Source organism: Eubalaena glacialis, chromosome 12 (genome assembly GCF_028564815.1).
Source record: "Eubalaena glacialis isolate mEubGla1 chromosome 12, mEubGla1.1.hap2.+ XY, whole genome shotgun sequence".
Taxonomy (NCBI): Eukaryota; Metazoa; Chordata; class Mammalia; order Artiodactyla; family Balaenidae; genus Eubalaena; species Eubalaena glacialis.
Window position 1 is genome coordinate 7733848 of NC_083727.1, and position 26545 is coordinate 7760392.

At 44.1% G+C, this 26545-nt stretch overlaps 2 protein-coding genes across 3 annotated transcripts in view; one reads left to right on the forward strand and one right to left on the reverse strand.

Annotated features, from left to right (window-relative positions):
* Nucleotides 1–16318: 16318 nt before the first annotated feature.
* LOC133102012 (solute carrier family 22 member 1) overlaps nt 16319–26545 on the reverse strand; it is a 33028-nt gene continuing 22801 nt past the window's right edge. Inside the window, exons 9-11 of one of the 2 annotated variants that reach the window (XM_061206920.1) lie at nt 20481–20593; nt 19194–19293; nt 16319–16522 (exon numbers count right to left, since the gene is read on the reverse strand). In XM_061206920.1, the coding sequence (XP_061062903.1) occupies nt 16423–16522; nt 19194–19293; nt 20481–20593 (313 nt within the window). In that variant the 3' untranslated portion in view covers nt 16319–16422. The remainder of the gene's footprint in view (nt 16523–19193; nt 19294–20480; nt 20594–26545) is intronic. The other variant, XM_061206922.1, reaches the window with a different exon arrangement.
* Nucleotides 23993–24908, forward strand: LOC133102464 (large ribosomal subunit protein eL42-like). The gene is made up of 2 exons (XM_061207456.1): nt 23993–24048; nt 24510–24908. Exons 1-2 carry the CDS (start codon nt 23993–23995, stop codon nt 24856–24858), a joined length of 405 nt encoding a protein of 134 aa, XP_061063439.1. The 3' UTR covers nt 24859–24908.

Below are 26545 nucleotides of genomic sequence, written 5' to 3' on the forward strand. Positions count from 1 at the left end.
TTGCATAAACCTAATGCATTGTTTATGATTTGCAATTTGGGTCTCTTTAAAGTAGAGACAGAACTCAAAACACTTTGAAACAACCTGAATCCAAAATCCCAGATTCTTACCACACTTTTTCTAACATTTGACTTGCCCACGTTTAGATGACATTTTTAGGTACTCATTTCACTGAATATCAAGAAGGCATTTAATTTACTTTAATCAAATTATAATAAAAATGCATTTTCACCTTCCTATTTCATCAGGTTACACGATGTCATCAAATTAGGTAATCACAATACCAAGTTCAATGAGAAAAAACAGATTTAGGAACAAATCTAATTGATCCTTCATCAGCCTGTAACTCAACTAGGAGATGCAGATGGGTGGGCACATTAGAATGTGGCCACCTAGCCGAGCTGAGGGGTCATCAGCTGGTTTTGCTACCCAACACAAGTCGGTGTGCCCAACGCACAGGGAGGCCAAACAAACCGAAATGTCAGAGTTCGGAGCAGAGAAAGGTTTTATTGCAGGGCCAAGTAAGGAGAATGGGTGGCCCATGCCCCCCAAAACCCCCCCAGCTCCCTGAAGGATTTCAGCAAAGCATTTTTAAAGACAAGGTTGGGGGTGGGGGGCAGTGGCAGGTTTGGTGATCAGCTCGTGCACAATTCTGTGACTGGTTGATGGTGAGATAACAGGGCAGTGTCACAGGGGTTAGCATGGTCAGTCCTTAGGCGCCAGTAGGTCTGGGGGCTACATGATCATCAAGTAGTTAATTTCTTCCCTTTGGTGGTGGTTTTTAGCATCTGAAAAACTCAGGAAATATGCATGAGATACTGTTATCTGGGTACTTCAGAGAGGAGCTACAGCAGAGGATATGGGGGAGGGGGTCTGTCCCAGAAAGGCCCCATAGGGTCCTGCTCAGTTACAGTTTCACAGAGAGGTGGTGTGCTGGTCAGGGTTCCCCAGAGAAAACAGAACCAATGGAAGATATATACATATACACATACACGAAAGGAAACTTTGGCTTACACGATTGTGAAGGTTGAGAAATCCCACGATCTACTGTCAGCAAGCCAGAGACCCAGGAAAGCCAGTGGTGCCATTCAGTCCAAGTCTGAAGGCCTGAGAACCAGGGGAGCCGATGCTGTAACCCCCAGTCCCAGCGCAGAAGACAGATGTCCCAGCTCAACAGCAGGCAGGAAGGGAGGATGGCAGGCAGGGGACAACCCTCCCTTCCCCTGCTTCTTTTTCTGCTCAGTCCCTCCATGGATTGGATGATACCCGCCCACGTTGGGGAGAGCCATCCACTTTACTGAGTCCACCGCTTCCAACACTAATCTCATCTGGAAACACCCTCACAGACACACCCAGATATCATGTTTAATCTGGACACAAAATCATCACAGGGGGGTAATCCTGTAAACCGTTTTAGTAGAGGCTGGTTTCATGAGCTTCTCCTAAGCCCAATGCTGGTAGTTTAAACAAAACATAGAATTTTCTTTGTTTCTCTCATGTGAGACTCGACGAATAGGACAATGTGTATAAAACACTACTACCCGAACTGAACCCAAAGAATAAAACTCCCTTCCCTTTTCCCTTTTGGCAGCTTTTAGTACAAGATCCACGATTAACAAGGACTCTGAAGCCGTGAGCTGGACTGACCCCCATTAAGTTCTGGAATCAAAAGTGACTTGGCAAAGACTTCTTTTCCAAAAGAGTCTGCCTCTACGTTATGTCATCAGACAAATGGGTCTTGGGCTCAAGTTCACTTTCAGATGTCTTTGGCAACAATTTCTTTAAGGCAGGAAGATGTGGAGTGAGAGGTGTACACATCCATCACTCTCCAGCTGCTGTAATTTTCAGGTTTGTGTGATATCAATGTGCCTTCACTCTGTGTCTTCCCTGCCTGGAGTCCAACACATCTTGCACCAGGAGTGCTTTTCTTCAAGCATAAATCTCACAAACGTACCACCTCTATCACGACTGGTCCTGGCAAAATTGAGGCATCCACGTTCCAGGTTCCCTTGTCCCTGGGCTGCCTCTCTTCCCTCCCCACACCCACTCTCCCTGGCCAATCCAGGGCCCTTTGACACCAAGCAATCTCCCCTCTGGTGCCTCATCGAAAGAGAGGCACTCTATGACCCAGAATCTTAGGGCTCTCCTGGGGAGCGGCCCGTGGGGGCAGAGGGCATTAATCCTGGAAACCAGCCTGGCTGTGTTGTGGAAACTAGTGGTCTCCATCCCAGTGCCGTTGGTCCTTCAATCACTTCAGTGCTCGTGTGCCCAGAAACTCCTAAAAAGCAATGACTCTGAACACCAGGTGCTGGCTGGGATTTCCAAGTCATTGGTCCCAGCCCAGAACTCCCTTCCCAGCTCCAGATGTCCTGAGGGTTCCTTGCAGCCAGCATTTCTTTTTGAGATTTTACTGCCAATGACAAAAATGTTTATCATCTTTAGATTTTGATAAGAAGAAGAATTCTGAAAAGGTCCATATTCATATTTTGCTTGCACAATATATTGGCTCAGAAAATATTCATATTTTCTAAGCCAACTCTCATCCCCAGGAAAACTTGTGGAATGTTACAGGTATTTACCCCCAAACAGATGTTCAGTGATGATTTTCATGTCAGGCATAACTACAAGGGTCAGAAACCGTAGGAGGAGTGAGCCTACCCAGACGCTGAGCCCCGGAGGTCATAGCCCAGCAGGGGCCCAGTTCAAACACAACAGACAGGTGCTGTGTGTAGGACCGTGCCTGGAATGTCCCTCATCACTAGAGCGCTGACCACAGGCTACTAACCACAGCGCAGTCCAAGTGTGCAGGTCTTCTCTACTTGGGAATTACGGGCTACTGAATAATGGCGCCAGCGTGACCCCAGGCGTCGGGGTGAGATGAACAAAGTGGATGTGGGCTTTGACTTCATGGGCGATGGAGGAAGTAACCGGGCAGCGACAACACAGTGTGGAGAGTGTGCCTGGGGACAAACAGGAAGGAAATGCCTGCGCTCCCAAAGTCAGAGCTGGGCCTGCTTCCTGAATGGAGACAGGTCTCCCTGGGGAGCTGACACTTAGCTGCAGTTCTAGGAATCTGCAGACAAAGGAGAAAGTGCGTTCCATGCGGAGATGGCAGCAGGTTTGGGGAAGATACCCTGGGTGGTTGAGGTTCGGTGTGTGCAGGGAGTGGACAGGCAGGCAGAGTGGCCAGGGGTGTTGACCTTGACCTTGTGGGCAGAGAGTCGGGCAGGGAGAGTTGGGATGGGCAGCAGGAGGCGTGGAGCCGCCAAGTGCTGGCCTGAGCAGGGGCTGAGAGAGGGAGGCAGATGAGAGAGAGATTTAGGGAGAAAAGAAAAAGGATGGCTCTTAGATATGGGGCCAGAGGCTAAAGAGGCATTTCAGAAGAGTCTAGCAGTGTGACTTATCCCGTCACAATCTAAGAAAACAAACACGCTAGAAACTAACTGCACATGCTCGGCAGCCCCGGGACACTTCACAAAGGGACAAACGTCCAGGAGCAGGTCTAGAGGTCCTGAGACTGTCGGTACCTTAGAGCACCACACAGCAATTTCTGTCCACAAAACAACCAGAAATCGTAAAAACGATTTCAAGTATTTTCAAGTACTCTCTCAGAAAGCAAGAAAAAATAGAAAACATTTTAGAAACACTTTGATCCAAAAATGGTTCAAAGAGAAATTGCATCAAGATTGAGAGTAGGGATAATAATAAATTTTCTTCTTCATAATTTTGACAGTTCCTCGATTTTCTGTAATGCATGTATTTTTAAAAAAATATTTGTTAGGGACTTCCCTGGTGGCACAGTGGTTAAGAATCCGCCAGCCAATGCAGGGAACACAGGTTCGATCCGTGGTCCGGGAAGATCCCACATGCCACGGAGCAACTAGGCCCATGCACCACAACTACTGAGCCTGTGCTCTAGAGCCCTCAAGCCACAACTACTGAACCCGTGTGCCACAACTACTGAAGCCTACGCCCCTAGAGCCCGTGCTCCGCAACAAGAGAAGCCACCGCAATGAGAAGCCCGCGCACCGCAACGAAGACCCAACACAGCTTAAATAAATAAATAAGTAAAGTTAAAAATATATATATTTGTTAGTCAGTATTTGGTGCCTACAAAAGTACCTATGTGACAGATGGGTCACTGATAAAGGTTTCCTTCCCGAATCCATTCCTGGTCCAGCCCCCATCACACCAAAGGTAACAACTATTCCAGATTTTGTCTCTCTCATTTCCTTGCTTTTAATGTTTATCACACACACACATGCGTACACACACACACACACACACTCACGTATGTATGCATCCTGTTAGAAAACAAAATTCCCCAGAGTAAATTTTAAAGATCTAATTGGCTTTATTGAACAATTCATGCATCAGGCTGTGTCCCATCCATCGTGTAGAGGGGTGCTCCAGAGGGTGACAGAAAGGGAAAGTTTCTAAAGGCAGGACAAGGAAGTCATAAACAGAAAATAGGATTATTTCAGATTAGGTCAACTTCCTTTGGTGAAAGAGGGGTCTTATTAGGTGGGCTACCTCACCTTCCTTTGGGGGATGGAGAGGGCCCATGTGACAGATTCCCTCACTGGTACTGACCAGAAAATTCCTGATTGACAGGTTAAGGCTGTATTTCTGGGGGAGTTTGAAGCTTCAGTTAAGTTAGGTATTAAGCTCTGGTTTGGTGGCCTGACCTAGCATCAGTGACTCCATTTAGTGTCTGTGGTCTTCTTTTATCAGTTTCTTTTTTTTTTTAATATATTTTTTAACTGTATTGAAGTATAGTTGATTTCAATCTCTTTTCATCTCTGTTTTATATTTCATTACTTTCTGCTTTTATCTTTATCTTCATTTTTCTTACTTTGGGTTTATTCTGTGGTTCTTTTTCTAATTCCCTATTCTGAATAACCATTTAGGCTCTGAGCCTCAACCATCATAAATAACTAGGATATTGGCTGATTCTTGTCTGGGAGGCTGCTCCCATCTGGGAAGCGTTCCCCACATCCCCAAGTCCTGTGCCCCATGTCCCATGTTCCCTGGCTGGGACCCTCACACTCAGAACGTAACCGGGAGACAGTCCCAAAGCTCCATCCCCTCCCACAGGCTCTGTTAGGCCCCTTATCAACATGGGTTGGTACAAAATGCACAAAAATATTTTCCCACAGCCAACCAACAATGTGGGTTGCTTTTTTCTTTGAGCCGTGCTGAGTTGGGAGGCCAGGAAAACATCTGTTCCTGGGTCTTCAAAGGAGAGCAGCCACTGGTGCTTTCTGGGGACTCCTCCAAACCCAAGCCCGGCTGTCTCTAATTTCCCTACGTGGGAATTGACTGCCCCGGGTGAGACACTGACACATCATTATCTCAGCTCAAACACATTTTTTAAAATAATAACAGTTTTCTCTCTTCTAGGGGCAAGAGAATGCTATTCAATGTGAAGTGCAGCAGAGATAGTAATTAACTTAATGAGAGGACAAAGGGAAACTCTAAAAAAGAGATTCCCCCTCCCTTCTTTTAAACTTGGCTCCAGAGAACATGGCCAAGTTCAACTAGTGAGTGATTCTTTCTAAAGCATGCCAGAGAAGGGGGGATTGGTCAAGTGTCTCTAAGGAAAGGAAGTCCCACTAAACCACTTAAACAGGGTTCTCCAACAGATCAAACTAGGTAAGTCATTGCGATGGGGTGAATAGACAGTAGAAGATAAAGAGGGAAGACAGTGTCAGAGAGAAGTGAGGAAGGCCAGAGACAGAGAGAGGTTTGACGTGTCTTTACTGCTGTTACTTTGTGTCTGCAACTGCAGTAAAGCTGAGGCAGTAGATAGGAGTGCTTAAGAGCTGGGATAGTGTAGAGATGAGAGTTTTCCATTTACTAGCTATGTGATGCACATTTAAAGACTTTTGCTGCATGTATCAAATTGTCCTTCAGAATGTGTTACAAATTAATTCCACCAACAGGCCACGGGAGAGTGTGCTTTTCCATGTCCGCATCCCCACACACAGTTTCTCTCTTGCTCACTCACTCTTTCTCTCTCACCCACCCACACACACACGCACCACTGACACACACAGTTTTGCCAAGTTGATCAGCAAAAGATCACACCTCATGGCTGTTTTCCCTGCGTTTCCTTGAGCAGTGAGGTTGAGCATGTTTTCATATTTCTTGGCAATTTTCTTTTTACTGTAACGTGACTATTTTTGTCCTTTGCCCATCTTCCCTTTGGGATCTTCCACTTTTGCTTATTAATAGGCAAGAGCCTTTTATATATTAAGAATATTAACCCTTTGATTGGCATGGAATCCTCACTTTGTGTCTTGGAGTTGATCATTGGCCTTTTAGTTTCTTATTTGGGATTTTTCACATACAGAAATGTTTTTAAAATTTCAGTGGACAAATCTATGTGTGTTTTCCTTTATGGTTTCTTGATTGGTATTATACTTAGAAGGTCTTGCCTAAACCAAAATTATATAAATGTTGGCCTATATCATCTTCTAGTATTTTAAATGGTTTTATTTTCCACTTTTAGATAATTCAACCGGAATGTATTTGATGGAAATTGGAGGGCATTGTTGGAATTCCCCACCTTCTAGGGGTGTTCAGGATTGTCTCCATGCTTGTGGGGTAACTTTGGTGTGATTAGATTGGAAGGTCTTTTGTCTCGGTCCAGTAATTCTGGATATCACCATATCTCTGCCGTGTGGAAGGGGCTCCCTGCCCCACTTCCTCTTCCCACACTGCCAGCTTCGCCCAGATTCCATTCCCGAGCAAAGCACTCCTCTGCTTTCTGTGGAACTCAGACGAAGCCCCAAGCTTAGGGGTAAAACAAAAGGAAACTTCATATCGAATATTCTACATATGCGTATTGCATCGAGGGTTTCTGCTTTCCTTGACTTTTATCTTTTTCCTCATTTTGCTCACGTTGCCACACTTCTCCTCATTCTAGCAGAATTTCTCAAGCTCACCTCCTAATTCACTAATTTGGTTTTCTGTAGTATTCAATGTGCTCTTTGTTGCCTCTGTTGCTATTGCAGATTTTTTTCTTCTAAAAGTAATACAGTAAGTCCCCTACATACAAACAAGTTCCATTCTGAGAGCACGTTCGAAGTCCAATTTGTTCATAAGTCCAACAAAGTTAGCCTAGGTAACCAACTAACACAATCGGCTACATAGTACTGTGCTGTAGTGGCTATATAATACTTTTCACACAAACAATACATAAAAAACAAACACAAAAAATAAAGAGAACATTTTTAATCTTACAGTACAGTACCTTGAAAGGTACAGTAGTACAGTACAACAGCTGGCATCCAGGGGCTGGCATCCAGGGGCTGGCATCGAGTGAACAGGCAAGAAGAGTTACTGACTGGAGGAGGGAGAGGAGGTGGGAGATGGTAGAGCTGAAGGATTGTCAGCAACAGGAGACGGAGGGCAAGCTGCAATTTCACGCTCGCCTGACTTTGATGGAACGGACGTTCACATCTTTGAAAGTTCGCAACTTGAAGGTTCATATGTAGGGGACTTACTGTATATCTATTAAAAATTTCTTTTCTCTTTTCATGACTTCATTATCTTCGAGAAACTGGGAGAGGACATGAATTAGAGATTTTCTTGAATTTTCCCCTTTTTGTGGGGGGAACTCTTTTAAAAGGAAACATTCGCTGATAGCTCACTTTTTGTGTTTGTCATTTTGGCTTGAACTCCTAAATCTTTCTAATGTTTGGTTACGTTTTCTGTGCTCATTTTTTTTTGATTATGAAATCTACATTTTTTTTTCCCTAGAATTAATAGCTAAGGTAGTTTCCTGGAGTGTGTTTCTTGTTATTAAATGGAAATGTCACCACCATAGTCACACACGCAGAATGTGTGGGTCACTCTTCAAAGTTTGTGGGTACAGACAAGTGGATATTAGAACAGATTAAATTCGCTGCAAAATGGGTTTGCCCCCCATCTCCGGCCAGACTGCACTTTGATTCTTTGGCTCACAATGAGATGGAAATGTCCTGGCATCAAGAGTCTGATGTTGGAGATTTCCCTGGTGGCACAGTGGTTAAGAATCCGCCTGCCAATGCAGGGGACACGGGTTCGAGCCCTGGTCCGGGAAGATCCCACATGCCGTGGAGCAACCAAGCCCGTGCGCCACAACTACTGAGCCCCTGGGCCTAGAGCCCATGCTCCGCAACAAGAGAAGCCACCACAATGAGAAGCCGGCACACCGCAACGAAGAGTAGCCCCCGCTCGCCGCAACTAGAGAAAGCCCGTGTGCAGCAACGAAGACCCAACACAGCCAAAAATAAGTAAATAAATAAATTTATTTTTTAGAAAAGTCTGATGTTGGTTAAAGGATTCCACCCACCCATTTTTTTCTGATTAAATGTGACACCTAAACAGTATCTCAATATTACTTGAGTTGCTTTCAGCCTTCTGCATGGGGATTGGAAAATTACAAGAGCAGATGGGAGGCCCTGAGCTGTTGTTCCCACTAGAAGCAGACAAATAAAATAGTGTGCCCACTGCCTAGAGCTGAAATTTGGGAATTGGGGGGCCATTCCACTCCAGCAATTGAAAGTTAAGAAGGCAGAATTTGTAGCTTCGTAAAGAAATTCACTCACAGCCTCCCAGAGTTTTAATGTCAACAAATCTTACTGGACAAGAACAGTAAACTAAGACACAATTCTCTGTCTAAATAGATTTAGGAAGAGGTGTTACAACCAGGGGGCAGAAAAGAACATCAAATAAAAGGATTTACATGTATTTTTAATCCTTCCTCAGAAGAGAGAAGGGATATACACTTCTCAGGAACCAAGGTATAAATGTATACATATTCTCTATCTGAGAAAAGAGGAAAACATTTTTTACAGAGTTACTTAAACTAAATTAGCCCGGGGGGTGGAGAGGTTACATTCAAGTCTCTCTGCATCTGGTTGTCCTGTGTGACTTCACTTCCTTTGGAAATTACTTAAATCATTTGTTTATTGGTTTAATTTGTCTCCCCCAACTAGAATTTAAGTTCTATAAGAGCAAGCGATTTTGTCTTTCTTCTTCTCTGACTGGATCCCCAGTACCTAAACTGTCTGGCACATAATAGAGGGTTTATTAATGGCTGCTAAGTGAATTAATGGCAGATGGTTGGATTGATGGATCGATCAATTGATGGAAGCAGTTAAGGTACTTCTTGAGGCATAGTATGCCTTGATCTTGGCCTTTATTTATCCAAGACAAAATAAAAGTCTGGGGATATGGGTGAGAGAGGTCCATTTGTGCAGCCTGACAATAATGATTATCGGGTAATGATCCAATTCCTAGGTAAGAGCATTTTTACCTAGGGTCATTAATTCATTCACTGTATTTCTTTGGTGTTGATTTTTTTGTCATTACCAAGTGCGTCATTTTTCTTTAACTTACAACTAATCAGCATCTCTGCATCCTTCTATGCAGTGGCTCTCACACATGCATTGCCAGAAACTATGCGACTGAATTAACCAGGATTCCTGCACCAAATGTTAGAATTACCCAGCCTTTTCCCACAGATAGTGGTGGTCCAACATTGCACAACTGTCCTTTCGAGCAAAGCCAGCACAGGGGCTTCCCTGGTAGCGCAGTGGTTGAGAGTCTGCCTGCCAATGCAGGGGACACGGGTTCAAGCCCTGGTCAGGGAAGATCCCACATGCCGCGGAGCAACTAGGCCCGTGAGCCACAATTACTGAGCCTGCGCGTCTGGAGCCTGTGCTCCGCAACGGGAGAGGCCCGCGCACCGCGATGAAGAGTGGCCCCCGCTTGCCGCAACTAGAGAAAGCCCTCGCACAGAAACGAAGACCCAACACAGCCATAAATAAATAAATAAATAAACCCAAAGTTAAAAAAAAAAAAAAGCCAGCACAGAACAAGATTTCAAGGGCCACTTGTATGTCTTCCATGAGCCTTTGGGATGAGATGGAAATCCATCTTTCTTGTTAGAGGGCAGCCTTTGGTTTGGGACCTGGAACTCCAGTGGTCAGACGCAGTGGGTTGCGTCTCCAGCTTTGAACAATCACAACCATGTCAGGAGCAGCTGGTCCACAGGGACTGTACTAGAAAAGGAAAAATCTTCAAGAATCTCCCAATTTCAAATGACAGTGGGTCATCAGTTTTATTTCCCAAATCCCTGGACAATATGTTTCCATGCCCGTGAATTGGGTCATAGGTTTTTCTTTTTTTCTGTGTTTAATTTTTATTGGAGTATAGTTGATTTACAATGTTGTGTTAGTTTCAGGTGTACAGCAAAGTGAATCAGTTATACATGTACATATATCCACTCTTTTTTAGATTCTTTTCCCATATAGGCCATTACAGAGTATTGAGTAGAGTTCCCTGTGCTATACAGTAGGTCCTTATTAGTCATCTATTTTAGTCATGGGTTTTTCACCTTATTCTGCCCCTCCCCTATTAGCCTTCCGGCTAATTGTTAGTGGATTATCATCAAGTGAGTCCCTCAAATTTTCTGAAAAAAAGAAGAAGAATACATATTGTTTTAAGTGCACATGTCTGATTGTTATCTTCCAATTCAATCATCAAGGCAACAGTTCGGACTTGCTCCTCCGTGGGGTGCCACACAATCCCGTGAAGGTGGGCTTCACCAGGTCTCGCTGGGCCATGGCCCCTTCACTGTCTTCACCCTCCCTGATCATGTCCACAAGAGCAGGAGGAAGTGGGGAGAGCCCATGTCTGCAAAAATTTCAGAATTTTTCAGGGTGCTGGCCTGGGATTTATAGTGCCACTTGAAGGTTTGACTCTAATTACTATTAGAGTGTGATAGATAAGGTAGGAAGGAACAGTCTCGTAATTTCCATTTTTTCAGGATGAATTAAGAAATTGTAACACTTTGAAATATTATTATTTTTTTAATCTTTGAAGGTGATAATTCCATGACTGTTTCTGCCCAACACACAACTGGCTTGTTGGGCAGCCAGGCCCACAGCAGCAGCTACCTGTTGGCATTGTGAGTCATGGTTGGGGCAATGCCCATGGACCTCTGTAGCCCATCTCCATCTTCCAGCCCTCCACCCCTGCTCGAGTCATCTTTTCCCATGTGGACCAAGCAAGTCTACATGCTCTATTCCTAACCTATCGTTCTCAACTTGGAATGAGTCCCTGAAAGCTTTGACCTTGGTTTCCAGGTCAGTTTAATTCTGGATGGCCCACATATTTTAATTTAAAATGATCAAACCATAGACATTACATATTTTAAGCATGTTTTCTTTCCTTCTACATCTGTTCCTGATTTATGATTGTTAACCTTGACATTAATCTAACCCTCAGTAGCAAATTCATATTGTGTTGTGTTGAACAATTAATAGAATGCCTTATAAACTTTATTGGAAACTCATGTGTGCTTTTTCCTTGGCTCAATTCCTATTATTTGTTCCTTTTAAGTATTATCACGGATTGTGACTCTTTTTATAGTCTCAGCTTGTTCCAATAGACTCTAATTACTGTTTCTATGATGTTGAAATTGTCCCTGCTTGGCCATTATGAGCCCTCCATATGTAGGCATCTTTGTCTTTTTAGCGTGACCTTAGTCATCCCTGACAGTCTTTGCTCTTTGGCAAAAACGTTCCCCCCACTTTTGAATTTTGAATTTTTCTTGGCCCTATAGGCCTAGCCACAGCAACTCTTCCTGGGATCTTAATTTCTTTCAAGCAAATTGTGTATGGGAGACTAAAATATGGACGCCTGGAGTGCATATGAGATGGTCCCACTGACTCTTTCAGCAGGCAGGGCAGAGGCAGCCTCAACCAAGAGTGAAATTACAAGTATTTCCAAGACACTTGGCCACAAGTTCAAATTTGGACTGAGCCTAAGATTAGGCCACAAAAGCCTGCCGTGCACAGGTCAACTACCAAATGTTTCAAGGGCACTTCTTTTCATGAAGAGCTATTCTAGATTTTATTACTAATATTAATGTCTGGGACTGCAATAGCAGAGCAGATTATAAACCAAACATTCTTTGGACAGTTAGAGACACATGGACCTTCGGACTGGACGGTAAATTGCAGAGGGTAGATTATGAGCGCCAGTGCTTGGAGTCGGAGGGGATGTCAGCACATGGAGAAGAAGTCAGAGAGATGGAGGACGAGGGGCCTGAAATCTAGGCCTGGAAAGGGGAGGAACATTTTAATACAGTTAGAGGGTCACTGAGACATAGATGGAACACTGAGAAGGTTTCTCTGAACTAGGGTAACTGAATGACCAAGTGTGACCCTCTAAATAGTCCAGACCCTCCCTCCAGGACTAGATGGAAACAAAACTAGCATCTGACTTGAAGAGGTTAGAAGATGGGCCCATGCATCACCAAGCTCTGTTCTCAAGCTCTTGAAATACCCCCATTGTACCCTCCTGGAACCAGCAGAGAATCCTGACATCACCAGCCAGGGTGCGTGTGAAAAGCAGGCAGTACGTCCCTTTTGGAGCACTTAGCAGCTGTGATCAGGCCTCCTGTTCTCAGGCCACTGGGGGAAGCACAGTGGACGGGTGTCATGGTTGGGATGAGAGGATGCATATGAGAGACCTCCTGACCTCTGAGGGGCTGGCCTGCTCAGATGTGCGCCTCATTCCCACATCTTCATTCTAGCTTCCTTCCCTTCTTCTAAAGACCCCCTTTGTCCCTCCATTTTTAATCTAGAAGGCAGCTTTGAGCTTCCAGTTTTATAAATTACAGATTAGCCATCTCTTTGTTTTCTTATCTCCTTCCCAACCCAGCTTTCATGCCCAAAAGGGCCAAGGGAGGCAGATTTGCTAAACAAGAGGCCATTTGGTCCCTGGGACCTACTATGCCACTCCCCAAGGGGACAGCAGCCTTGGGGACAGTGAATCCCCCTCCCTCCATATTCCTCAAGGGGCAGAAGGTCAGAACACGTGCGCTTGCATTTGAGGGGTAAGTATAGTACCTCGTGGGTAGGGAGTTATTTAATTAAGACAGAGCAAAATTTTTAACTGAGATGTTTGGGAAATGTACCTATTGAGAAATTTCATATGCAGTCATGTACGTTTGGGATGATTTTATATGTAATGTAATATGCAACGTGAAATGTAACAGAGAGAGGGAACAGAATGATTTCGTAAGATGAATCAAACCAGATTTGGTTCAGCAAGAAAAATACATTTAAGCACACAAAATGCTTAGAAGAGCAGAGATAGATTCTATACTGTCTGGACCTTCTGACAAACACCGGAAAGAGAAGATGTTAAAATGGAGCTTGTGAAGGGTTTGTTGAGGGTGACCGAGTGCAGTGAGTCCTGGAGCCCATTTGCCCCATCTGGGAGGGAAAGCCTGGCCAGGAGGCAGTGTCGGGCCGCTGTCCTGACGGCTCCCTGGCCACCCCAAGGAGAGTCAGGCCAGGCAGAGGGGGTATGGCAAACGAGATGGAGCAGGAAAGCCAACAAAATCCCCGTCATTTAATTTCCAGTGAAGGGGACCAAATTCTAGGAACAGAAATGGTTGAATAACTTCTCTCGCTCAGTGCATCACTATGCAGTCATTAAAAAGACTCAGACCCATGTGGCCTGAAATGGAAGAATATTAACTTGCAGACCAATGTGTAGGGCATGACTCCACGAGTTCTCAGGCCATAAAATTCAAACGTGTGAGAAATGTAATCTTGTTTTTCTCAAACTTAGTTTTTATCTCAATTCCCCACTCTTCCAGGAAGTGTCCTCAAGGGAAGCCTGTCCTCCATGCTGTGGTCCATCCCCTGCAATGTGTGTGCATATGATGGGCGCATCCCAGCAGCCACCTGGGACCTGGGAAGCCCTGCTCAGCAGAGCAACGAGACGGCGGCACCCGGGCTGTCCCCAAGCCACCAACTAGCCCTGGGCAGGCAGCCTCGAACTTCTTGAATATAAGAAAGGAAGAACTTTTATCCAGTTGAAGCCTTTGATAGTTGGGGGATTTCAGTTACAGGCAAATTTAACCCAGACTAATGTACCCCCTGGGAGCTCCACCAACATCTTGAAGCATCAGACATTGAACCCTCACCTGCAGGGAGGAGGCCAAAGTGGGGTGGACAATAGGACACACTGCCCTTAGCAACCAGGCGCAGGGGGGGAGCTGGTGGGATGGCTCGGTTCCTTCTCCAGCGGAAGCTCGGCGGGTCCCTGCAGGACGCAGATGTGGGGACCAGGTGGCATGGAGGCTGGGACAAACCATAAAATCGGTAGATGGTAGAGGAGGCCTGGGAGTCACATCCAGCTCATTCCAGGGTCGGGTCTCCTCTGTGACATCAGGCTGCTGCTTTATGGCCACGTGGTGCCCCAGGGAGTGAGGCCGACAGGGAGCACCTCCTGCCCTGCGGTCACCTGCCCTCTTCAGGCACCGTCCCCGCCCCTCCAGTCCCCACTCCACTCGGCTCCTACCTGGCAGGCAACCCCGTCCCCATTGCTCGTTTTCTTCCATCTCAGTGGTTGGCTTTCAAGACCCGCAGGGAGAAATCTCTAATGGCTGGGTTCCAGGCACTGAAGGAAATGTTGGGGCAGGACTGGGGAGGTGATTTTCGAGACCCTCAAATCCCTCCACCTGCTTAAAAGGTTGGCCCTGCTGACCCTCCTCATCTAACAATACGACCAAAATGGCCTCACAAAGGCTTCATTCCTACTGTGAATGCCCATGTGGGCGCTGTTCCCAGCACGCCCTGCAGCTGCCTTCGGCCTTCCTGAGAGCCCAAGATGACAGAGGCATACAGCAGGCGCTCAGCACATGCTTGCTGAAGGAACAGGACTTCACAGCTGCCGGGAAGGAGGGGGCCCCTGGCTGCCACGCCCTTTCCAGGAGCTTCTTCTGTTTTCTGAGGCCTGAGTCACACCTCCCGGGCTCTGCAAGTATTCACAAGCCATCTGTGCCCTCCACCCTCCTCTAATGGGATTCACATTGGCTCGTTGTAGCCACAGCGAGGAAGGCAGGAAGGGAAGAGGCCCAACGTCATCTCTTGACACATAGGAGCTGCTCCTGGGTCTGCAGACACGCAATCCTTCACTGTTTAGACAGACCACACTGTGATGCAAACCCTTGTGTTGTTCAAGTAAAGCCTGACCTGCTTCTCTTCCAGAAACAGGGCCATCTAATTTGTCCAGACATGTCTTCTGAGCAGAAAGACAGAGGTTTCTCTGTTGTTTTAACGATGACCCCTCTCTGTCTAAAGTCTTCCTCAGGAATTTTGCCCAAGGATTCTAAGAAAGATTAGACAGGCCATTTTTAATACACATTTGAAAAACTGATTCAAAGCCTGCAATTTACATATTTGTTACCAGTAAAGAGTATAATTGCGATGGTCAAAAAGATAAGATACAGAGTCAGGGCTTTGCTTGGGAGAAGCTGAAATGAAGCGCTAGGTCCCCTCCATGGGTCCAGATGTGTTTTTGTTTTGCTTAATTATTTATTTATAATCTTTTAATCGAAGTATAGTTGATTTTTAGTGTTTGTGGTTTTTTTGCCAAGGGCACGGTTTCAGGTTTCCAAGTAGCCCACGTCCATTCTCAGGGGAAGGTCAGATGCCATCCAGGACAGAATCCAGAGATCTCAAGTCCCCGAGGCCATCCCCTGGCTTAGCCAATCTGGCCGTAAGTGTTTATAAAATGACCACAGGTCTTTGATCATGCCTCCAATTCACATTAGAATCTCTTTTCCCCCAATGTACTCTGAAGGGTGCCCAGTATGTTGTCTTTGTGGTTTGTCTCACACTTAAAGAAATTAGTTAAGTCTTTGTGTACTCCAGGAATGAAATCTCTTCTTGAACCAGACCTTGAACCAGTTACTACTAATTCACAGTAAACTGAACTCCTCTTTTTGCTGTATTTACTGTGATATTCCATAGTTGGCATGAGTTCATCTTCTAGTATCTCCAACAAGAACTAAAAGCAAGAGTGAAATAGAATAAAGTATTCTTAGAAAGTAAGTGGCAGAAACGTCTTCCCTAAAAAGCTCACAATGCTCCTGGCCTTTGGATGAGGAGCGTTATGTGTAAGCAGGGCTGGGCGGGAGTTTGCTGGAGGAATCACCATGCTTAAAAACCAAGTGCCCTCCAAGAAATCTATATGTTGAAATACTTTTGCCAACACAGGCACCTACAAATACAAAGACATTTTCTCTCAGAGAGTGAATAAAACAATACTTATCCTAGGAAACCAGTTACGGAGGCCTCTTTTATAACAGTATTTAAATTCTATTGGACCTTCCAAATAATTTAGATAATTAAGTACCTGGTAACCACCAACAGCTCTCACTGGAAAGGGTAAGTAGATAAAAGACAGCCAGGGCTCTGAGAGACTTAAAACAAAGAAAATAAAACAAAACAAGGCACACTTAGTGTTCTTTAGAACTGATATTGACTTAGGGGCAGGCAAGTAGGAGGAAAAGCTTAGGGCTTCTGAGCATTTCTTCAGATGATAACTCTGTCCTCATCTCTGTCACCCGGTCCCCAGCGAAGCATCTCTCTCGGGTGCCTGCGAGTTGAATTCTGATGTTTGGATCTGAAGGTAAATCTTGTTTTCTTTGGGCTTTGCTTTCCTGTAGCAATCAAAAATTAAAAATCTAAGTTAAAACACATAATGGGGGACTTTCCTGGTGGCGCAGTGGTTAAGAATTCGCCTGCCAATGCAGGGGACACGGGTTCAAGCCCTGGTCTGGGAAGATTCCACATGCCGCGGAGCAACAAAGCCCATGTGCCACAACTACTGAGCCTGCGCTCTAGAGCCCACGAGCCACAACTACTGAGCCCGCGTGCCACAACTACTGAAGCCCGTGCGCCTAGAGCCTGTGCTCCACAACAAGAGAAGCCACTGCAATGAGAAGCCCGCGCACGGTAACAAAGTGTAGCCCCCGATCACCGCAACTAGAGAAAGCCTGTGCCCAGCTACAAAGACCCAGTGCAGCCAAAAATAAATAAATTAATTAATTAATTAAAAATTAATTAATTAAATAAAATGTATAATGGCTTGATTAAGAAACTGTTGCAAAGTTGTACCCAGGAATAAGTCTCAAAAGAAGAGGTGAGAACAATGACAGCAGGTGACAAAGAAGAGAAGGGTCAGCAGAGACCACCAGTGACCGGTTCTGGTTCTCTGCCTGTTTTGCTATGGCCTGTGAGTTAAGAACGGTTTCTTACATTTTTAAATAGTTTTCGAAAATCAAAAATAAAATATTATTTCTTGACACTTGGAAATTAGATGAAATCTAAATTTCAACATCCATAAATAAAGTTGTGCTGGAACTCAGCCATGCCCATTCATTTGTGTACTGTCTGTGGCTGCTTCCATGCTGAAAGGGCAGAACTTGGCAACAGAGACTGAATGTCCCCGAAGCCAGAAATATTTACTCCCTGGCCCTTTAACAGAAAGAGTTTGCCAACCCTTCACACAGAGCACCTGTTGTGTTGCTGCCTCACTCCATCACCTGACAGTCAACGTTCCATTTTGAAGCTGGGGACTTTGAGGGTATCTGTCATTATTTCTTCCATCTGTAGAATGGGTATGCTAATGACAGGAGCTGCCTCGCAATGTTTTGAGAGGATGCGGTGAGAAGGCACCTGAAACTCAGTGAAGCTGACGCACCGTGAGCCCTCTGTTAGCTAGAGCTACCACTACTCCCATTCCCTGACCTTGTTTCCTGGAAAGTAGGGAAGAAGGTGTCATTGAAATGATCTCTCCGGCAATAGACTGTGGACACTATTTATGGAATTAGGATAGTGGAGAAAACAGATAATGAAATAAGTGATGATTATACTTTGTGCAGGGCATTATCAAGAACACAGGGCGAACAGGGAGGTGTTGGGCTCAGAGCAGAAGCCCCTGGCCTCACCTGGCAGGCCAGGAATGGCTATGACGATGGAGTGAAGGGATAAACACAACATCTTAAAAGATGACAAAGTGCCTATTAACAAATTATAATGAAACATCTTAAAATCAGGTAGTCAACCTTAGCTATATATGTCTACCACTTGGGACCAAAAAGAAGCTTATTGTCAGCAATTACAAAATGTGTTTACAGTTAAGATAGAGTGTTTGTGCCTTATCAGTACTGAGAAAAGCAGATTTCCTCAAAGTGAGGAGCACAGAGGGCCTGAACAGGTATTGACTGTCATTAAAAGTTGAGGTTTCCGGGGCTTCCCTGGTGGCGCAGTGGTTGAGAATCTGCCTGCTAATGCAGGGCACACGGGTTCGAGCCCTGGTCTGGGAAGATCCCACATGCCGCAGAGCAACTAGGCCCGTGAGCCACAACTACTGAGCCTGCGCGTCTGGAGCCTGTGCTCCGCAACAGGAGAGGCCGCGACAGTGAGAGGCCCGCGCGCCGCGATGAAGAGTGGTCCCCACTTGCCGCAACTAGAGAAAGCCCTCGCACAGAAACGAAGACCCAACACAGCCATAAATAAATAAATAAATAAATAAATAAATAAATAAATAAATAAAATAAGTCAGTTAAAAAAAAAAAAAAGTTCGGGTTTCCGGGTTCCCCCATTCATTTACCAAGTCAGAAACCTAGAAAGCCCAGGAATCTGCATTCTTCTGCATACTAAGTTTGAGAGTCACTGAGGAAATCACACCATATGCAAGAAGAATGGAGAGAATCTAAGATTTATTGAATACCTACTATGTGCCAGGCAATGGATTAGTCGCTATCACCTACTTTATCTCATTGAACTTTCACAGCAACCCTCTCAGTTAAGTATTATTGTGACTATTTTTCAGGTGAGGAAATGAAGGTTATAGGGTTCCATGACATTCCCAAAGTCACTTGGCCAAGTAGGCGACCACCCCTGGACTGAACCCAGGCCTTAATGAGTCCATGGAGTCTACTCTCTACTTCCCAGGGACACGTGTGTCCTTACTGTGGGATCCAGAGAACCGAGCCTGTAACGACCACATCATCAAACGCTTTGTCTTTCTTCCTTTCCTTTTTTATGGCTTTAAGGGTAGGACCTGGGACTCCATTGAGCACTTGTCCCCATCATAGGAATGAAAGTTTTAAGTCATTCTTCTTTGTGAAGAAAGTCACTAAGGAATCTGAACCAACAATCGCTAAAAAGACAGAAGATTGATTTAAAAATAGCTTCCAACTCAGAGCTGTTAACTCTGTGGGTGACCTGGGGACCTTGGTGCACCATGTGGTCAGGATCACAGACAAATCGTTCTATCTCACAGTTTAAACCAGATGACTGTCTGCCCCAGCGCCCAGGGCTCACCTCCGCAAGTTCTCCGCGTCCTTGATGGTCTCCGGCAAAGCGACCCCCTTGGTCTCCGGAAGAAGCAGCGTCATTCCCCCGGCAACCAGCCCCAAAACCGCTTCAGATGAGACAGATTTCACATGGAGCCATTAGAGCATGGTCAATACCATTTACATATGATGACAGCTAACTAAAGAGATGCCTAGGTAACACACGTGTGAGGGTCACTTTTAAAAAGTTGGGAACATCTAGAAAATTAAAGCAATAGGATAACTGGAGAAATGGCAGAGCAAGAAAAGGGAATATTGTCTTTGTTTTACTTCCACATAAGTATATAGTTCTACAGTAACTGATGTTTAAGTATTAGGGGGATTTATTGATTCAGGTACTTCAAAAACAATACGGGACTCAATTTTGACTAGTTACTATATATATAAAATACTATATTAATTTAACATAATATAATATAGTATTTGTATATACTAACCATAATTTATATATTATCGTTTATATTCAGTTAACTATAATATATATTATATACAATAATTTGTTGTAATATATAATAATATATAATTATATAATACATACTTTATAACATACATTATATATAAACTATAACATTATATTATAGTTACTATATATAAATATTATGTTACCATATATACATTTGATATGGAGCCTAGGTGATATGTATGTGGGCAGTGTGGGCCTCTCTCGTTATTCATCACCCCCCGTCGCCCCTCGTGGGTTCGCCTGGGCCCAGGCATGGCAGCTCTCTACATGGGCAGCCGTTTTGCCCTCCACCGAGTGGTAGGTTTGGGGAGAGGTGGGAGAGTCCCCTCCTCCTTCTCTAACCCAATATAATCAGTAACAAAGCTGATACTAAACTTTGATTCCCATTTGTCCCCTTGTGTCTGCTGTCAATTGTTAAGATCTGGAAGCGGAACAGGGATGATAAACTAGCACCTTCAAACCTCTAGTAATTACATGTTAAATACACAAAAATTGGGAGTCAAATTCATAAGAAACCAGGAGGCTATGTCAAATGTTCTCTCCGATTCTATTGCATAGAATGAATTATTGGACTCCAGAGCCATAGGACATAAACCTCTGGCCCACCTTCTAGGAACAGCATCTTATCTTCCCTGTGAAGCAAGACAGAGTGAACCAGGAGCCAGTGAAAGAGCAGGCACCATCCTTCCCTTCTGTACACTCGCTGGGGGATATCATTTGCTCATCAAATAGTTCTCGAGTACTCACACTGAGCTGGAAAGAAGGAATAATAAATGTTTCATGACGTCTTACCAAACAAAATGAGTGGTAAGCCTTGCCAAACCTCCATCAGCCTGAAGACCAGGAAGGGGGTGATGACCCCACCCAAGTCACACAGGGAGGAACACACCATCACTCCAAGGTTCCTGATAAAATACAGAGAACGAAAAAGATGACATTTCTGTGAATCAATTTTCCAAATGGTAAACTTGTTTTAAAGCAAACACACCATTCCCGAACCTCCAGGGAGGGGAGAGGGGCTGCAGATGGAGTTAATCACTGATGATTTAATCAATCTCACCTACATAATGTGCCGAGAGGGTGGCACACCCCAACTCCACAGGGACAGAAGCACCTGTGTTCAGGACTCTTCCAGACCTTGCCCTGTGTACCTCTTCATCTGGCTGTTTATATCCTTTATAATAAACCAGTAAATGTAAGTGCTTCCCTGAGTTCTGTGAGCCATTACAGTAAATTACTGAACTCAAGGAGGGGGTCATGAGAATCTGATTTATAGCCAGTGGTCAGAAGTGTAGGTGGACAATGCGGGGCTTGCAACTAGCATCTCAAGTGAGGGCAGTCACGTGGGACTAAGCCCTTAACCTGTGAAGTCTGCACTAATTCCAGGTAGTTAATGTCAGAATTGGATTGTAAGAATTGTTTGGAGATTGGAGAATTGGTTGGTGTCATTAGAGTTTTTTCTTTCACATAGAGGGACAGGGAAGGATAAAGAGAGGATATTAAGAAATGGAGGACAAAGAAAGCCAAAGGGGAAATGTAAGGAAACTGTCTACTTGAAATGACCTCCCTCTTCATCCCTGACAATAGTCTTTGCTCTGAAATCTATTCTGTCTTATATGAATATAGCCACTCTGGCTTTCTTTTTATTAGTGTTCACATGGAATATCTTTTTCCATACTTCTACTTTTAAACTATCTCTGCCCTTAAATTTAAAGTTAGTTTCTTGTAGACAGCATACAGTTGGGTCTTTTTTTTTGCCAATCTGATATCATTTTCCTTATCTCTGAAAGACATTTACATTTCTTGTAGTACAGGTCTGCTTGTGATGAATTTGTTCAGCTTTTATATATCTGAAAAAGTTTTTATTTTCCATCCATTTTTTGAAAGATTATTTTTTGCTGAGTCAAGAATTCTAGGTTGGGGGCTTCCCTGGTGGCGCAGTGGTTAAGAATCTGCCTGCCAGTGCAGGGGACACGGGTTCGAGCCCTGGTCTGGGAAGATCCCACATGCCGCGGAGCAGCTGGGCCCGTGAGCCACAATTACTGAGCCTGCGCGTCTGGAGCCTGTGCTCCGCAACAAGAGAGGCCGCAATAGTGAGAGGCCCGTGCACCGCGATGAAGAGTGGCCCCCGCTTGCCACAACTAGAGAAAGCCCTCGCACAGAAACAAAGACCCAACACAGCCATAAATAAATAAATAAATAAAATTAAAAAGAAAAAAAAAAATTCTAGGTTGACACTTTTTCTTTCAGTACATCAAAGATGTCGTTCTACCACTTTCTTGTTTGCATTGTTTCCAATGAGAAATCTACTGTCCTTATTATCTTTGTTCCTTTTTCTGATGTCTTTTTTCTCTGACTGCTTTTTAAGATTTTTGTGATGTGCCTTTCTTGATGTTGTGTGTGTGTGCTCTGGGTCAGTTTGTCCTGTTACCCAGCGTGCCACTTCAAATTATAAATCCAAGCATTCTTTTATTTTCAGACATTTTTTTCAAGTTTTTTTTTTTTCTTGAAGTTCTTTTGTTTCATTATTTCAATTATCTTCTTGGGAACATATGTATAAACATGATCTCTAAGCCTTTTAAACTCTGCTTATTTCAATCTTACTTTGCAATTCTTAGGCCTGTCTTGCCTTTCCTTTACTATATCAGTTCTCCTTTGTACTGCTTTCAAAGTAGTTTTCATTTGTCAAATATTTTAATTTTTCTTTTTGTTTTTTTTTTAGCCTGAGCTGACTTCATCTATTGTCTTATCACATAGTCTGCCAAGAACTTGCATCTCTGCTTTACACTCTTATTTTATAGAGATGATTGATTCATTAATATTTTGCATTTAGTTGTAGTATATTTGGCCACACTTTTTATTTGCTTTCTGACAATATTTTTCCCTGTGCATTTTCTTCCTTTGCCATTTGCTTTTCCTCTTCCTTTCCCCCTTTCATCTCATGATATATTTGTATAGCTCCTGGGCAAGTTACTTTTTAATTTATTCTTCTTCTTTCAGTACTATGATTTCTTCCTGTATCAGCTATTTTAGAAGGATTTGAGGGGAGGGGCATGTTCTAGGCTACTAGAAATTTTCTTTCTGACCAGGGTTGTCTGTGATTAGATGCTTTGGCCTCTCTTATCCCTAGTCTACAGGGGCTGACAGTACAGGACTTCTCACCCGGCAGGGTCTCTCTCTTCCACCCCACCTCACAGCACACTGCTCCCTCAAAGGTTCCTGAATGTTCTCCCACAGCCTTGCCCTCCCTGCCTCATCTCCAGCCACACAACACCCAGGGAAGGAAGCATATGCCCCCAGCCCTGCCTCCTCCCTGTTATTGCAACAAGGGCTTGTGGGTTAGACCCTTCAATGTACACTTCCTACTTTGGAAAACCACTGGCCTTGTCTCAAATTTGCTGTCACAGTGAGCTTCCCTGGAGTCTTCCAGACCCTCTTAGACTCACTGCATTAGGCAGCCCTTCTTCTTCACTATTGTCTTTCAGGGTCATCCTAGTTTCAAAAATGGCATTTGCATTTTTTTTTCTTCTGTTTCTCATTCTTCTAATAGTGTTAGTGTGATTTCCAAGAGGAGGAAAAAAAGACACCATTATTTTTTTTACAATTTTAAGAAAATAAGTCTTAAAAAGAGAGAAAAATTTGATAAGCACACAGAAGCTAGAAGAAGTGAAGAACTAGTCCCTTTCTTTAAAATTCATATATCTGTGATACTTCATTCATTCATTCTACAAGCACCAGGTGACTGGTTAGTATAGCTACAGAACAGTTGCAGGAGGTACAGAGAGGTATGATATGTAGTTCCTGCTTTCAAGGAGCTCGTAATATAGTGATGAGGAAAAAATAGGAGGATGATTTTCAATACAAGGCAGAGCATACTGATGCCAAAAGAATGTTCTTGACAATACATGTTGCAGACAGTTAGAAGGAGGATGCTGTTCAACTCTAAAGCCTCCTGTGAATAAGAAGCAGGGTCAAAATGGTTTAACTAAAAACTGTTTGCACTTGAAGTGTTTATAAAGTAATAATCCCTTTTTTCCAATTTCAATTTGATTCAATTGATTGAAAATACCGAAACTTCCATGACTGCCTTACTTTTGTGTGTGGTGTGTGTGGATCAAGTTTAAGTTATTTCTGAACATCTGGCCTCCCTTCCTAATTACTGAGAATCCTCATCAAACTGACTCTCTGCACAAATGGTCAAGGGCTCCTTGAGGACACGTCACTTGGCCTTCCTCCACCCAGGGCCAGGCACTCAGTACCTTTGGCAGTTTACATTCTGAGTCAGTCCCCTGGGTCCAGTGGCCATGACAATGGAATTGTTTGGCCCGGCTATTTTAGACTCGGCTCAGAACTGCCAGATGTAGGTTTTTCTCTTTCATTTGTCTTCGTCTCTTTGTACTCATTCCAAGCAACCTTTTCCAGATGAGAATATGAGAGAGGGCTTTTTAACGAAGGGATGGGCAGGAGAGAGAAAAGAGTGAATCAGAGTCACCCTTGTGTCTTCTGGCTTAGGGAGGGGTTCTGAGAGCTGTCCTGGTGTAAGAGGAGGATGGGGAGCTGGAATATTTCTTAGACTTCACTGGTCTGATGACATGGGGAGAAGAAACAATTTATACAGAGGGAAAAATGAGTTTAAGGAAATCTGCCAAATTCTAACAAAGATCAGAATTAAAGCTTTAAATAAAGTGGTTAATTACTTTTACAATCAAAATGCTCTTCATTTAAACTAAGTCTTCTAAGATACAGATGATAATAAGTCCATGCAAAGACGCTCAACATTATTAGTAATTAGGACAATGTAAATCAAAGTCACAATAATAGCTCTTTCCATGCCGATACCGCTCTCGCAAACGTGGTGAACATTCCTAAAACCCGCCGGACTTTCTGTAAGAAGTGTGGCAAGCACCAACCCCACAAAGTGACACAGTACAAGAAGGGCAAGGATTCTCTGTGTGCCCAGGGAAAGCGGCGGTACGACGGGAAGCGGAATGGCTATGGTGGGCAGACTAAGCCGATTTTCCGGAAAAAGGCTAAAACTACAAAGAAGATTGTGCTGAGGCTTGAATGTGTTGAGCCGAACTGCAGATCTAAGAGAATGCCGGCTATGAAGAGATGCAAGCATTTTGAGCTGGAAGGAGATAAGAGAAAGGGCCAAGTGATCCAGTTCTGAGCTTCATATTTTGTTTTGTTATGAAGACAATAAAAAATTGAGATTGTTTACTTCGTTTAGTTTCAACTGTTTATTTATTTATTTTTTTGGAAGGGAAATAAACTAGTACCATCAATAAAATTCTCCTTGGGGGGGGGGACGTCACAGTAATACCACCATTTCCAAGAATTACTTATGTTTTTAGAAGCTGGCGATACCAAGGACTGATGAGGATGTAGAACGACCAGCTCTCTCACGCGCAGCTGGTGGAACAGAAAATGGTGCGGCCACTTTGAAAAACATTCTGACAGTTTCTCATGAATTTAAACACACATCCACCACGTGACCCACTCCTAAGAGAAATGAAGACGTATGTCCACTCAAAGACCTGTATGTGAATTCTTACTGGCAGCTGTATCGTAATTACCCCAATCTGGAAAGAGCCCAAACCTCCATGAGCTGGGAAATGGACAAACACATCGTGGCACATCTTCCACACACGGGACACTACTCAGCAATAAGAAGGAACGAAGCGCTGATACACGCCACAGCATGGATGGGTCCCGTGATGCCACGTGAAAGAAGCCAAACACAAAAGGCTACACTCTATGTTATTTCATTTACGTAACATTCCGGAAAAGGCAAAACCATAGGGAGGGAAATCAGATCAGTGGTTGCCAGGTACTGGAGGTGGGAGGGGAGAAGGTGGACCACAGAGGGATATGAGGAAGCATTTGGAGGTGATGGAAATGTCTCTATATTACATTGACTGTGATGGTGGTGAAACGAATATAATCAACACTAATCAAACTGTACCTTTTAGGGGAAATTTTGCTCTAAGAAAATTCTACCTCAACAAACCTGACTTTAAACAATGAGTCCTCTAGGCCTGTTGCTATGTTTACAGAGTCATCATGGGAAAAGCATCAGCTTCAAGGTCAGAAAGAAGCGGGTTCTTGGTTGCCAAGAGGGTGAGGGGGTGGGGGAAGGATAGACTGGGAGTTTGGGATTAGCAGATGCAAACTATTATATATAGAATGGATAAACAAAAAGGTCCTGCTGTAGAGCAAAGGGAACTATATTCAATATCCTGGGATAAACCATAATGGAAAAGAACATGAAAAAGAATATATATATATACATATATATATTATGCATAACTGAATCACTTTGTTGTACAGCAGAAATTAACACAACATTGTAAATCAACTATACTTCAATGAAAGAAAGAGAGAGAGAGAAAGGAAGGAAGAAAGTGGGTTCTTGTCTGGGCCCTGCCACTTTCTAGCTGTGTGACTCTTGGAAGGTCTCTTTCCCTTTGTAAACCTCAGCTTTCTCATATGTAAAATGGGGATCACAATGATATTATAGGATGACCTGCAGCCCATGTCTGGCAATGCTCTGTATGTCACTGTACAAATATGAACTGCTCTTAAGCAAGTTATGTCCAGAGGTGTCAGTGGAGCTGCGGAAGTTTAGACAACTGGTCGGCGCCAAGGACAGGGTTGAACCTCAGCCTCCCACGCACCGCCCAGGGCTCTCTCCTCTGTGCCAGAAACCTTTTCTCTTGCGCTGGCCCTCCATACAGGGCACGATGCAACCCTTAGCCCACTGAACCTATGCATTTCACCTTCTCTACCAGATTAGGCGAGGGCCCTGTCTTTGATGCCCAGCCCCCATCTCAATGTCAAACAATCCACCCTTGGGG